The sequence below is a fragment of the Pan troglodytes genome, chromosome 4 (genome assembly GCF_028858775.2).
Source record: "Pan troglodytes isolate AG18354 chromosome 4, NHGRI_mPanTro3-v2.0_pri, whole genome shotgun sequence".
NCBI classification, from domain to species: Eukaryota; Metazoa; Chordata; class Mammalia; order Primates; family Hominidae; genus Pan; species Pan troglodytes.
The window spans coordinates 167,764,497-167,778,087 of record NC_072402.2 but is presented as its reverse complement, the minus strand read 5'-3'; the positions used below and the strand labels follow the sequence as shown (position 1 = coordinate 167,778,087).

Below are 13,591 nucleotides of genomic sequence, written 5' to 3'. Positions count from 1 at the left end.
GGCTAAATCTGGAACAGGCAAAAAAGCAGCAGCCCCTCATATTAGCTAGGACTGGGGCCATGTGGTCATATTGCAGCTTGAGGAATGCTTATGTTTTCATCTGTGTTCACATATGATTGTGGAGTGGTCTTGATTTTGTCTTGATCCATGTTGATGTTCTGAGAAATTGTTCGTGTCCAACAGACCAAAGGCCTAGCTGTGAGGGCCTAGCTGGCCCCTGGATTTCTCCCCAGCTGTTCACCGGGTCACCCATTCAGTCCCCATCAGCACCTCTACCTTCCCCCACTGCCATTCCCTGCCATCACCTCCACTCACCTTCTGCTTCTGCCCACATTCAAACCTGCTCCCCGAGGGGGTCTGTTGAACACTCTCCATGGGCAGTGTTGAAGTACAAAACCCCCAGGCCCCTTGGGAAGCTGGCACATTTGTACCTGATTGTATGTCTGGCATTAACAATGAGACTCTGGCCTAGGCCTCTTCACTTTGTGAGATTCAGTTTCCTCGCCTTTGAAGTCATGGCCTGAGTTCCAGATTCCAAGAAGCCATTTTGCTTCACTCCTGAGGGATTGAAAAACTGTGTCTTGCTCTCACCGTGGGTGTAAGTTCTTATTCCCTGTGAAAATGAATCGCTTCTGGCATATATGGACACATGGTGAGTGTGTGTGTGTGTGTGTGTGTGTGTGTGTGGTGTAGCATGACTTCCTGGCACTTCCAGACCCCACCATGTAGATTACCACTGCCCCTCCCCCTGTCCCGCCATGTTATCCACTCCTAGGACCACTTCTCTGTTTGGGAGTTTGGGAGCGTGAGCATGGGAGGAGGGAGAAGCCAAGTCTTTTCATTTCTGGGAAGGCACCATGTGCTTGTTACCAAATCATGGAGCTCTCAGGGAGGTCAGGTTAGGACAGGTGTGTTGGGTAGAGGGCAGGGAGAGACCTCATTACCCCTGTAAGCTGTAGTTCTCCCAGGTGTTGTGTGATTAAGCCTTCGTTTCTGAATATACTTTTAATTTTTTTTCCAAGAAGAATCTATAACAATGACCCAGTGAGAGATCAATGGCTTATTGATTTGCATCAAATTGATAATTAAGAGGCATTTCCTCTGGGCAAGCTGCTTGGCAGGCTTTTTCCACATATCCTAATTGATGCTCATCAAAATCCTGACATTGGCTATATTCTTTATCTCCATTTAATATATGATGAATTGGAAGCTCAGAGGGGTGATGTCACAGGCCCAAGGTCTCCAGCAGATAAAAAGCCAAATCAGGATTTGAACCTTGCTCTGTCTAGATCCAAAACCTGGGTTCTTATTCTTATTTAGGGAGAGGGGAGTCTAGGGACAGAGAGTTTATACCAACGGTGTCCTGGAGCTTGCTCAAACTGGCTCAAAACAGCTGATTGTTAGCTTTTCAGGAGCTTTATGTTAAGCACAGCTGTTATTAAAAATTAAATAAACTTATAGTTAAATAAATTATATTATAAACAAAGGTAATAAATAAATATTTAATTTTTTTTCTTCCAAAGGCTGGCAGTTTGTTACAGTATGAATTTTTTGTCGTGGCTCTAAAAATAGGGCAATCCTTCTTCTCCTTCCCATTGCAACATAACTTTACCTAAACCAGCCAGGGCCTGGGATCAGGACAGTAATCAGTAGCTTTTTATTATTTTTGTCTTTGATCCTCTCTCTGAATCAGGGTTAAACCCAGTTATCATTGGACAAAGGGGCACTTGAGCATCACAAAGAATAGCTGGGAGTAACTGGGGAGTGACCAAGGTTAGTCTTGAGAGTGCCACCCACCCCAGTGCCTTAGACAGAATTAGGAGTGCTAGACCAAAGTCTGCAGGGATGGGGGCTGAAGTGCTAAGGTCTTAGGAATTTCTTCTGGGGATAAATAGGTGCAAAGATTAATGACTTGTACGAAATTGTATCCATCCAACCATCCATCCATCCATACATCAATCCATCCATCCACCCACCCACTCATTCATCCATCCATCCATCCATCCACCCACTCATCCATCCATCCATCCATCCATCCATCCATCCATTCATCCACCCACTCATTCATCCATCCATCCATCCATCTATCCATTCAACATTCTCCAAGCACATTCACTATACCAGGGACTGTGCCAAGTGCCAAGGGAGCCACTGACACCTGGTTCCTGCCCTCAGAACTCAGTCTACAGAAAGCCAGACAAGCAAAGAGAAAATGGCAACACATGGGTAAGTGTCCCATACTGTAAGAACACACATGATTGGACCTTTGCTAGCCAGGAATGGCTTCCTGGAGCAAGTAACTTCTTAGATGAGAATTGAAGGCAAGGGTAAGGAAGGAAGGCCTTGGGGAAGAAGAAAGGAGACCTGGCAGAGAAAACAGCCCCTGGAAAGGCCCAGAGATGAAGATGGCAGTAGCAGGAGGGTGTGACAAGTAGTATTTTAGGGAGAGGGGAGTCTGGGGACAGAAATTATGGGTGTTTATACCAATAGTGTCCTGGAGCCTGCTCAAACTGGCTCACAACAGCTGACTGTTAACTTTTCAGGAGTTTTATGTTAAGCACAGCTGTTATTAAAAATTAAATAAACTTATAGTTACAATTATATTATAAAGAAAGGTAATAAATAAATATTTAAAACTCATTGCTTCTTGATTATTTTACTACATTTGATTATTTTCCATGCTCTGGGTGTTATTTACACCAATTGTGTGTATATGGTGGAAATATGATTTAATGTTGTGCTACTGCACGTATCTTCCCAACTCTGTCTTCAGTTACAGTGCATGGGAAGCTTGAAATCAGTTGTGAAGGGAGTATTTACACCACGGAAATGGGCAGACATTACAAATCTGGGGGAGCCTTTTTTCTCCAGCAAACCCATTGTTAAACATTTATCAGCATATGACTGAGTTAATGTGCATATATAAAAATGCAGAAATCACAAGTGTAATCTCAATACATTTTCCTAAAGTGAACACATCTGTGTGACCAGCACTCAGATAAAACAATAGGTGATTACCAACCCCACCTCATGCCCTTTTCCAGCCAGTAGCCTCTTCTTCCCCCAGAGCTAATCACTATCCCCACTGCCTCCATGCCTCTTAGAAACTCTCAGGAAGGCTTCTCCCTGCCCCTCATTCTCATAGCCCCCCCTTCTGAATTTTGGTGCTAGAATCTGGGTATTTATTTTCTCATGATCTTGTTTTAAGTATTTTAAAATTACGCTAAGAATACAGCATGATTGGGGAAAAAAAATAAAACATGCTAATATGATTTGGCTGTGTCCCCACCCAAATCTCATCTTAAATTGTAGCTCCCACAACTCCCATGTGTTGTTAGAGGGACCTGGTGGGAGGTAATTGAATCATGGGAGTGGGTCTTTCCCATGCTGTTCTCATGATAGTGAATACGTCTCACCAGATCTGATGGTTTTTTAAAGGGGAGTTCCCCTGCACAAGCTCTCTCTTGCCTGCTGCCATGTAAGATATCCCTTGCTCTCCTGCCATGATGTTAGTCCTCCCCAGCCATGTGGAACTGTGAGTCAATTAAACCTCTTTCCTTTATAAATTACCCAGTCTCCAGCATGTCTTCATTAGCAGTGTGAAAACCGACTAATATACAGGAATATGCAGGACATCTCTTGAGGCCACTTCCTGCTTACATTGACTCCTCTGGGCAGGTAGAGGGGATCTGAATCCAATTGAGTCTGATGCTAAGCCTGAGGCCCTAGCCAGAGAGATGATGCCAGAGCACGGGCTTCGAGAGCCATGCACATTAGTGTGGACCCGAAGGATAAGAGGCCAGTGAGGGGCTCTGAGGAGGGCAGAGGCAGGCGTGACCAGCTCTGTCCCTTAGGAAGTTCACACTCTGTAGTGCGGAGGCAGAGGCTGGAGGCAGAGAGACCAGCCTGGAGGCTGTCGCTGATCAGGAATGCAGAGATGATGGTGCCCCGAGCTGACACAACATCTTCCTGATAGCATTATCCCACATTTGATTGTTCCAAAATCTGTGGAAAAGGAATTGTCTCCTTGTGGGGATACTGTCTCCAAATTCCCAGTTCAGGGGTTTTCTCCTAGCATTTGGGTTAAGAGCACAGGCTCTGGAGATGGGGATACCTGTGTTTGAGGTCTACCTCAGGTGATAGCTGCATAGTCTTGGAAAAGTTACTCAATGTCTCTGAATACTGGTTTACTTCCATACCAAATACAAATAATGATAGTGTCAGCTTTAGTAGCATTGAGATTGTTAAGCAATCTATAGGAAGTACATAGGCCTGGCAAGGTGGCTCACACCTGTAATACCAGCACTCTGGGAGGCTGAGGTGGGCAGATCACCTGAGGTCAGGAGTTTGAGACCAGCCTGGCCAAAATGGCGAAACCCCATCTCTACTAAAAATACACAAATTAGCCAGGCATGGTGGCACACCAGTTACTCGGGAGGCTGAGGCAGGAGAATCGCTTGAACCTGGGAGGCAGGGTTTGCAATGAGCCAAGATCATGCCACTGCAGTCCAGCCTGGGTGATGGAGCAAGACCCTGTCTCAAAAAAAAAAAGAGAAGTACATAGTTCATCCTAAGCATGCAATAAACGTTAAATGCTGCTGTTACCTCATCTGCCTGAACCGAAAGAAAAGCAGGAGAGTTCCCCCCAAATAGTTATACCACTTTCATGACAGACCCTGCATTTTGGCCTTCTGCTTGGGATTCCAATGGCTTCTGCAAGGGAGGAGCATATGTCCAAGGGGTCATATGGGGGCCCACAAGTAAAAGGAAGCAAATGGTGCCTTCAGCATTGCAATATTTCCGCCCCACAAGAACCTCAAAGAAACACTGAATAGAGAGAGTCAGAGACAAAGGCCAATTTCATTGTGTTTTCACAGCAGCTCCTAAGGAGAATATCAAAAGGCAGGTCAGCAGAGAAAGCAGCCCAGGTCTCTCTCCTTCGGGGCTGAAGGAAAGCAGGGGGCAGGCAGGAAGTCGGTGTATAGGGCAGGGGGCTGAGCTAAGCCTTCCACAGTGACAAAGCTTGGGCCTCCTGTGATGTGCTGGCCGACACAGCTTTCCTGATATGGATGCTATGTCCCTGTGCTCTCTCTAGTAAGCAGACTGATGGTTCTCTTGATGGCAGGCCTCACAGTGCCCATTTACAGGGGAGTGGGGGAGCCTGATATTTAAAGCATGTAGACTGTGGTCTGAGATCTTGAGAGGCTGCTTAAACCCTGGGTGTCCCAGTTTCTGCATAGGTCAAATGGACAAAATACTCCCCAGCACCCACAGCGTTGTGAAGATGACAGGAGATAAATGCATGCTCCAGTCCCAAGGGCCTGGTGCATGGCAGGGGGCTCATAAATGCTGGCTACTTCCCTGCAGCCCCTCCGCTCTCTCCTCAAACTCCCCTTCCTTTCCAGTCTTGTGCTTGATCTCTGCTGGACTCTCCAGGAACTCCGAGGAGAGCTTCTGCCACCTTTAAACTCCCATTAGCTTTTCAACAAGTCTGAACATTTGTTTTTCTGACTCTCACGTTTTATTTTATTTTATTTTTTTGGAGACAGAGTCTCACTCTGTTGCCCAGGCTGGAGTACAGTGGCACAATCTCAGCTCACTGCAACCTCTGCCTCCTGGGCTCAGGTGATCCTCCCACCTCAGCCTCCTGAGTAGCTGAGACTACAGGCACACGCCACCACACCTGGCTATTTTTTTAAATTTTTTGTAGAGATGGGGCTTCATTGTGTTGCCCAGGCTGGTCTCAAATTCCTGGACTCAACTGATCCTCCTGCCTCGGCCTCCCAAAGTGCTGGGATTACAGGTGTGAGCCACCACGCCCAGCCTGGACTCTCACGTTTTAGATAAGTTGTTGTTCTCACATTGATTCCCCTTTCTTTCAATGGTGGCTGCCTAAGAGCCATGTCTGTGCTAAGGGAACTCATTCCTCAGCCATAGCAGAAAGACCTCAGCTTGGGTCAGGGGTCCCTCAGGATCAGTCATCTGTGCTGGCGGGGGGATCATGGGACAACATAGCAGGTCTCTTGCACCCCTGTCATTGGAAGCAGTGGTATGTAGCTGCAGTGGCCTGGGATGACAATATGTCCACTGTACACAGAGATAAACACAATGACCAAAAACCACACCTAATATTTTATTAGCCACCAGACAATGACTGCTAGTATTTTATGTATAGTATTTCCCAACTTTTCCTCTTGCAACTTTGCCTATTAAAATAATGGGATTATGAAATGTATTTATATTATACATATATATTCTGCTTCCAGGCATACATCCCCCAGCCTCCGCGTCACTTGGAAATGGAGGCACGCTAACTCAGGGTTTGGGGGGGATTAGAGTTTGGCTGTTGGAAGGTGAGGGTATAAACTAGTGGTTTGAATCAGCTCACTTTCGCCATCCTTCAGCTCCAGTCGCATCTCCTCCAGGCAGCCTTCCAGGTGGCCCTTTTCTCAGACCCTTTATGGATGCTGGACACCATGGCTTCAACGTGGAGCCAAAGAGCAGGAGGCTAATCATGGAGTGTCCATACACAGCACGGCACACAGGATTAAGTTCTTGGTAAATAACCAGTCCTTTACCCCTCCCTTCTTCCATCTCACCTTCTCCTCCCTCCGTCCCTCTCTCCAGCTCTTATTTCTTTTCAGAGGAAGTGAACAAAAAGAGGGACAGGCAGCCGCCAGGGAAGCTGCTGGGAGACCCCCTTCTTGGCCTGCGACTCCCCTCAGCTGTGCCCTTCTGGGTACTTGCAGAGTCATGCTTCCCATGAGCTCCTGGCGCTACTACCAGGAACTCCCTGCAGGACCACAGGCAAGAGTTGGCAGGGTCTTTGTGTTGTCAGAGCCCTAAACACTTTCTCCTTTCTGCTTGTGCCCATCATTGAATTTTGTGCTGAAGAAGACTGGAGACTTGAGGTTGTGGGCCTTGGTTCTAAATGGCTGGCTCCCCTCCGGGTTGGCTTGGGCTCTCCCTAGGCCCCTTCACACCTCCTTCCTGGCCCAGGCCCTCGCCCATTGCAGACCCGCCTGGGGGAAGGAGTAGGAGCTGAAGAGCAGGCAGTGAGCTGATCAATGGAGAGGGTGGGGTTTCAGGGTTTGTTTGGGCAAATTTGGTGACAGAGGGATCTAGTGTGATAAAAAATCCTAGTCTGGGCTTCAGGGACTTGCATTTTAATTCTGACTCTGACCTCACTGTCCTGGTGACATTTGTGGAGTGCCTTCCCTCTGAGCTGTAGGCTTCCTTTCTCTGCAGAAAGGGGCAAGCCTATCTTGTGTTTTGTAACAGTCTGACAGTCTGACACCATGTCCCATCCTTTTACTTTCCTAGGCCATGTGGAATCTGCCAGAAGTCTCTCTGCAGAAAAGGACTCCCAGGGAAAGGGCCTGAGGGGTTCTCAGGCAGCCCTGCTTCTTTTACTCTTGGTTGTCATGATTTTGCTGTCCTGTGGTAAGTCCTGGGCTCCCCATTGCTAGATTCTGTGGAGAAGCACTTTAGCCACGGCATCAATGGATCTGCTTGAGTCCTGGCTGTGACTGCTTTCTATCAAGGTATGACTCTCCCCAGGCCTCAGTTTTCTTACCTACACAATGAAAATAATGGTATTGAGTGCACTGGATTATTTTGAGGATTAAATACAATAATGCAGTGCCTTGCACATGGTCAACCCATGATGAATGCTCTTACCATCATCATCACCATCATCATCATCATCACCATCACTATCATCATCATCATCATCATCATCATCAATAATCATTGCCATTGTTGTTGTTGTTATTTACCAGCTCCCTCTGTCACTCTGTCACAAGGAAAGAGAGCCCCCAGGGTTTGAGTAGGCCGCAATGCAAGTGGCCAGCTATTCCTGGTTTAAGCCCTCTCTGTGCACACCCAAAGAGAGAACCCCTAACAAAAAATCCAGCTTCAATGAACAAGTCCTGCAGCATGCATTGTGTCAGGGACCCCAGGGGATCACCAGCGTACACACTTATAGGCTGCTGTAAGGATAAAAAATGTCCCACCTACACAGCACTTGACCCAGGAACTGCCCATAGCCCTCAGTGAATCGCAGCCCGTAGTACTGTTGTTACTGCCTCTAGCATTGGTTGCATCTGAGACTACACTGAAGCATGATGAGGTGCAGGGTCAGACAGATCTAGGTGTGGACTGGATGTGGACTTCACGCGAATCTCTCAACCACTCGGACCCTCAGTTTTCTCTTCTGTATAATGAGACTAGTACCCCCCTCTTCGCAGGGTTGTTAGAATTAAATGATCATAGCACAGTTAGGAGGTTTGCATGAACTGTAAAGACTGGGATACGCCAAGTCCATATTGTGTGTTCAGTACCAATGGATTCCTTCCATGACCCTACCCCCCCTTCCCAGACTCCCCTCTTTTCCTTGGGGGCTTTTGTCTGGGCTCCACGCCAGTGAAGAGGTGAAAAGAGTCTTGATATGCATTCTTTCTCTGCCTCCTGTCCCAAATGCCTTCAGCTCCAGGCAGCAGTTGGCCCCCTGTTGAACGCACCAGGCAGCCGAGAGACAGAAAATCTCATAAAGAAGCCCCACGCTTCTGCACCACATGTTTGTTTGTTTTTTAATTAAAAAGAAAATAAGAAAACAACACTTCCCAGGTACTCACAAAAACAAGGAGAAATCCCAAGAGATCACGCAGAGACCCCCTGTGAGGGTGGGCCCAAGGCCCCTCCCTTGAGGCCATTGTTTTCTCAGACAAACATCCACCTCTCCCGGGCTAAAAAAAAAAAAAAAAAAAAAAAAGGAAGCGCTTATCCAACCTTGTTTCTCTTGGAAGATTCAGCCATCTCCAGCTCACTGGTCCATGACATGCACGCAGGAAACTGGGCTTTACAAGATTTTACAGATGGGCAGTGCTGGGGTGGGAGGATTTAGGGGTACACACCACTCCTCTCACTGATCCCTGGATCTGCTCAAGGTTTCTGGAGGGCTGGGGAGCAATGCTGTCTCTCCATGGGGATGCATTGCACATGTCAGATGCATTGTTCTGCAGGGCCACCAGGGCTGAGTTTCCTGCACTAAGGCCACTGGTGACTTCCTTCCTTGAGTGGTAGCAAAAGGAGTGTCTGCAGGTAAGTTGGGGCAAGCAGAATAAGGACTTGGACCAGGACAAGTTGTGCCTGGGCTGGCACTAAATGTTGGTGGACAGAAGGCAGTGGAGAGATTTCACTATATTTGCCATAGCAAGCTTTTCACACTGACCTTCCTTGACTACTCAACCAATTCTCCATCCTGGCCTCCAATCTCTGAGGATCACATAGACCTGGATTTGACTCTTAGCTCTGCCATTTACTAGTTTATATAACCCTGGAAATGTTACTTAACCTCCTTGAACCTCAGTTCCTCATCTGTTCAATGGGGTGGTTTGTGAACCTTACGGGGTGACTGTCAATAGTAAGTGTGGCCAGTACAGAGCCTAGTACAGCACCTGCCACTGTTATTGCTGCTCTGCAGGCACCAGTATTTCTATTGCAAAGTTGGTGAGTCTGTGTGTGGGCCTATGTGTGATAAACAGAAGCCTTAACCAGTGTTCTAGAAAGAGGGTGGATTCCTCGGAGGCTCCTGCTTATGTCTGGGCAGTTCCACAGTCATGGACCACCGTGGGGCTGGCATGGAGGACCTCTACTGCTTTTCTCTCTGGCATGTCCACCTGGCTCAGGAGCTGTTCTGTACCTAGACCTCGGTGCCCTCCCTGGGGTAGAGGACACCACTGGTGTTGACACTGTTGTAGAAGTGAGGGCTGAATTGGCTGAGCACAGATCCTCCGTAGCTGAGCGTGTTGGTGGGCATGGGGTTCGCCCAGTCACCCCCACCGCTGTGGTTGCTGAGGTTGGTGAGCGGGGAGAAGGAGTTGAAGCTCAGTGAGTTCTGCCCTGTCTTGTCACTGGGCTCAGGGCTCAGTCCTGGTGTGACCAAGGGGCGGCTCGTGGGGCTCCCCCCGCTCACATAGGCTGTCATAGAGGAAAGGAAGCTGTTAAGGCAAGGGGTGCCTGATGGGGGAGGGGAGGGCCGCTTCTCTGGGGAGCTGGTGGTGCCCCCTGGTGAGGCTCCATCCAAGATGTCCTGAGGCTCCGTGGTCTTGGGGCTGTCCACCAGGAGACTGCTCTCTGTCTTCTCTAAGGCCAAGGAGCCTGTGCTGGAGGAAACATCTGATTTTCTCTTCCTTTTCCTGCGGAAATTTCCATTGTCGAACATTTTCTCACAGTTGGGGTCCAGGGTCCAGTAATTCCCTTTGCCTGATACAAAAGTGAAAGGGGGTAAATAGAGAGGTGGACAAAATGCTTTGCTTCTGTTCCTCCTATTGTCATAAACTAAAAGCCAAGGTGACAGATGCAGGAAGACAGAGACCGACAGGCAGGGACTGAGAAATGGAGGAATTCCATCAACTGATGAACCACACCACCTCCATCTTTAATTAAGTAGCCCATGACAGGGCCCTCTGGGACTGCAGCCAAGAGGCATGAGCATTAAGGAGTTTGCAATGTAGGTCTCTTTAAGAAGGATGAAGAACTGGGAGCAGGGATGCTGAGGGATTGGGGGGTTGGGGGTTGGAGGGATTGGGAGGTTGGGGCTTGGAGGGCTTTCAATGCTGAAGGAAAAGAAGACTCAGGAAAACTCCCTAATAGCCCTAGGCTTGGAGTCTGAAGACAGACTTGAGTCCTGGCTTTGCTCCTCACTGACTGAAGGGCTTTGGGAGAACCTGTTTTCTAGTCTGAAAAGTGGGCCCATTGCCCCTGTCTTCCTCAGGCCCACTGAGAAAGGATCCACACTGGATATGGAAAGGAGCGTTGCAGCTGGAAGGTACCTTCCCGAGGGAAGGCCTGAACTCTTCCTGCTACCGTCTCTCAGCCTGAGGGTGATGGCAGTCCTTGGACAGGACACTTGCCCTCTTCTGGGGACAAACAGGCCTGGTGTTTGCCACCCTCAAATGGGGCAGAGTTGGGGTTCCTTTGAGCTATACCTTGGCTTCCTGCGGTGGAACAAAAGTGGACTTTAATTCTGGGAAATGGATGCATGAGTATTTAATACATGCCTCTCTGCAGGTGTCTGAGTTTTAGAAATGCATCATTGAAAAGGAAAAGCTCACAATTTCTGATGTTAGAGAAAACTGAGTTCAAATTCAAGCTCCATCACTATCACTTCATTCTGTGTCACCTCTGAGTGTTATTTTCCTAATCTGTAGAATGGGTTTAATAAGAGCTACCCTGCAGGGGTGTCTTGGGGTTAAAGGAGGTTACATAAGTAGAAACAAGGCAGGCAGCAAAATGGGCCATTAGTGGCTGTTTAACCCAGGTCAGATCCTCTTCCTGGCAGTCTTGGGATGCCCTTGGGCTTTGGTTGGTCCAGTCATTCATTCACCAAAGACTTTCTATGTGCTGGGTGCTGGAGATGCAGATGAATCGTAATTACTGCCCGCGATTAAGCGCTTGATAACACCAAAAACCTTGTGTACATTATCTCATCACCTCCACTGCAGCCTGCAAAGCAGATGCTGTCACTATCCCTGGTTTTCCGATGAGGGAACTGAGGCTCTGAGGTCTAACCTGCCGGAGGTCACTGACTGGGCAAGAGTACAGCCAGGGCTGAAACCCAAATCTTCCCCCAGGCCCATGCTCTCCTTCACTGCTGAGCTCCCCTCTGTCCTGCCTGGTAGCATCCCCAAGTCTTGGGGGGCACAGCCCTAGTCAGAACTTTCTAGAATGGGGTCTTGGGGAGGAAGGAAGTGAGTCTTCCTTGGGGACACCCCCCACACTCAAAGCCTCCTTACCCGGGTCGTCCTCGTCGCGGGGCACCTTCTTGAAGCAGTCGTTGAGCGACAGGTTGTGGCGGATGGAGTTCTGCCAGCCGGCCTTGCTCTTGTTGTAGAAGGGGAAGTTGTCCGCCACGTACTGGTAGATCTGGCTGAGAGTGAGGCGCTTGTCGGGTGCCCCGTGGATGGCCATGGCGATGAGAGCCGAGTAGGAATAGGGTGGCCGCACCAGCTTCATCAGCTCCTCCTGCGAGGGGATGGGCAGCCAGCCCAGGTCGCTCCCCCCAAGCCCCGACACGCTGGGCAGCAGCGGCCTCTGCACTCCATAGGCCTGGGGCAGGAAGGGGCTGGCGTTGGGGCCGGGCAGGTAGGGTGGCGGGGTCATGGTGGGCCCGTTGAACCAGAGGTAGGGGTTGGGGGTGGCCCCATACTCGCCGCCCCCCTCGAAGGAGGGCCGCTGAGGGCTGGGCACGCCCTGTGGGTGGAAGAAGTTCTCATAGTAGAGGTTCATCTCGGGGGGCTCCTGGCCGATGCTGGGGAACTGGGGGCTGCAGCGAGGTGGGGAGGGCGCCGGCAGGTCGAAGGAGCTCATGCTGGGGCTGGGCTGGCCAGAGCCACCTGCCTGGCACCTGCACCCCGGAGCTGCCCCTGACAGGTGCTCAGCAGGCCGGGCCTCCCACTTATACCCCTAGGGCTTGGCCGGGCGGCCCCACCCAGGGGCGGCCACCTGCCTGTGGATCCCAGCCCAGGGCCCGCCCTCCCTCAGCCTCCAGCCCACGGGGAGGGGACTTTCCCGCTGGCGCCTCAGGTCCCCACTAATGACATGCTAGACGGCTTACCAGAGCTGACACGCAGCGCAGCAGGAACGCCGCTCTATCCTCTCTCCCGGCTTTCTCTCCTGTCTTTTCTCACCATCCTCATGATTCCCTTCTTCTTTTTCTCCTTTATTCTGTCTTGCTTCTCTCATTTTTTTTTCTGTCCTTCCCTTTCGTCACATTTTTCTACCCACCTCGCTTTCCTTCTCTCTCTCCCTCCTCTCCTCTCTGCATCTCATTCTGTTTCTTTCCTTCTTATTTTCTTTCCTCCCTTCTGCTCTGAACTGTGTTTCTTTTCTATGAACTGATCTGGCCACATCACAGCTGCTCATTCCCGTTCTCTCTCTCTCTCTGTCTCCCTCCCTCCCTCCCTCCCTCTCTCCCTCCCTCTCTCCCTCCCTCTCTCCCTCTCTCCCTCCCTCCCTCCCTCTCTCCCTCTCTCCCTCTCTCTCTCTCTCCCTCCCTCTCTCCCTCCCTCTCTCCCTCCCTCTCTCCCTCTGTCCCTCTCTCCCTCTCTCTCTCTCTCCCTCTCTCCCTCCCTCCCTCTCTCCCTCCCTCTCTCCCTCTCTCCCTCCCTCTCTCCCTCTCTCCCTCCCTCTCTCCCTCTCTCCCTCCCTCTCTCCCTCTCTCCCTCCCTCCCTCCCTCCCTCTCTCCCTCTCTCCCTCCCTCTCTCCCTCTCTCCCTCCCTCCCTCCCTCTCTCCCTCCCTCCCTCCCTCTCTCCCTCCCTCCCTCCCTCTCTCCCTCTCTCCCTCCCTCTCTCCCTCTCTCCCTCCCTCTCTCCCTCTCTCCCTCCCTCTCTCCCTCTCTCCCTCCCTCTCTCCCTCTCTCCCTCCCTCTCTCCCTCTCTCCCTCCCTCTCTCCCTCCCTCTCTCCCTCCCTCTCTCCCTCCCTCCCTCTCTCCCTCTCTCCCTCCCTCTCTCCCTCCCTCTCTCCCTCCCTCCCTCTCTCCCTCCCTCTCTCCCTCCCTCCCTCCCTCTCTCCCTCCCTCTCTCCG

General features: G+C 50.3%; 1 protein-coding gene across 1 annotated transcript; it reads right to left on the bottom strand.

The window, feature by feature from the left end:
* Positions 1-8,577: 8,577 nt before the first annotated feature.
* Positions 8,578-12,445, bottom strand: FOXI1 (forkhead box I1). The gene is made up of 2 exons (XM_527110.7): positions 11,799-12,445; positions 8,578-10,266 (listed from the first exon to the last, which is right to left on the bottom strand). The coding sequence occupies exons 1-2, from the start codon at positions 12,370-12,372 to the stop codon at positions 9,704-9,706; spliced, it is 1,137 nt and encodes a 378-aa protein (XP_527110.2). The 5' UTR covers positions 12,373-12,445; the 3' UTR covers positions 8,578-9,703.
* Between the last annotated feature and the right edge of the window lie 1,146 nt (positions 12,446-13,591).

Bases quoted from the DNA above. Each gene is read 5' to 3' on its own strand.
- FOXI1 (XM_527110.7), bottom strand. From the start codon at position 12,372: ATGAGCTCCTTCGACCTGCCGGCGCCCTCCCCACCTCGCTGCAGCCCC. The intron at 10,267-11,798 runs GTAAGGAGGCTT...CTTTTGTATCAG, and splicing joins CCGCGACGAGGACGACCCGG to GCAAAGGGAATTACTGGACC.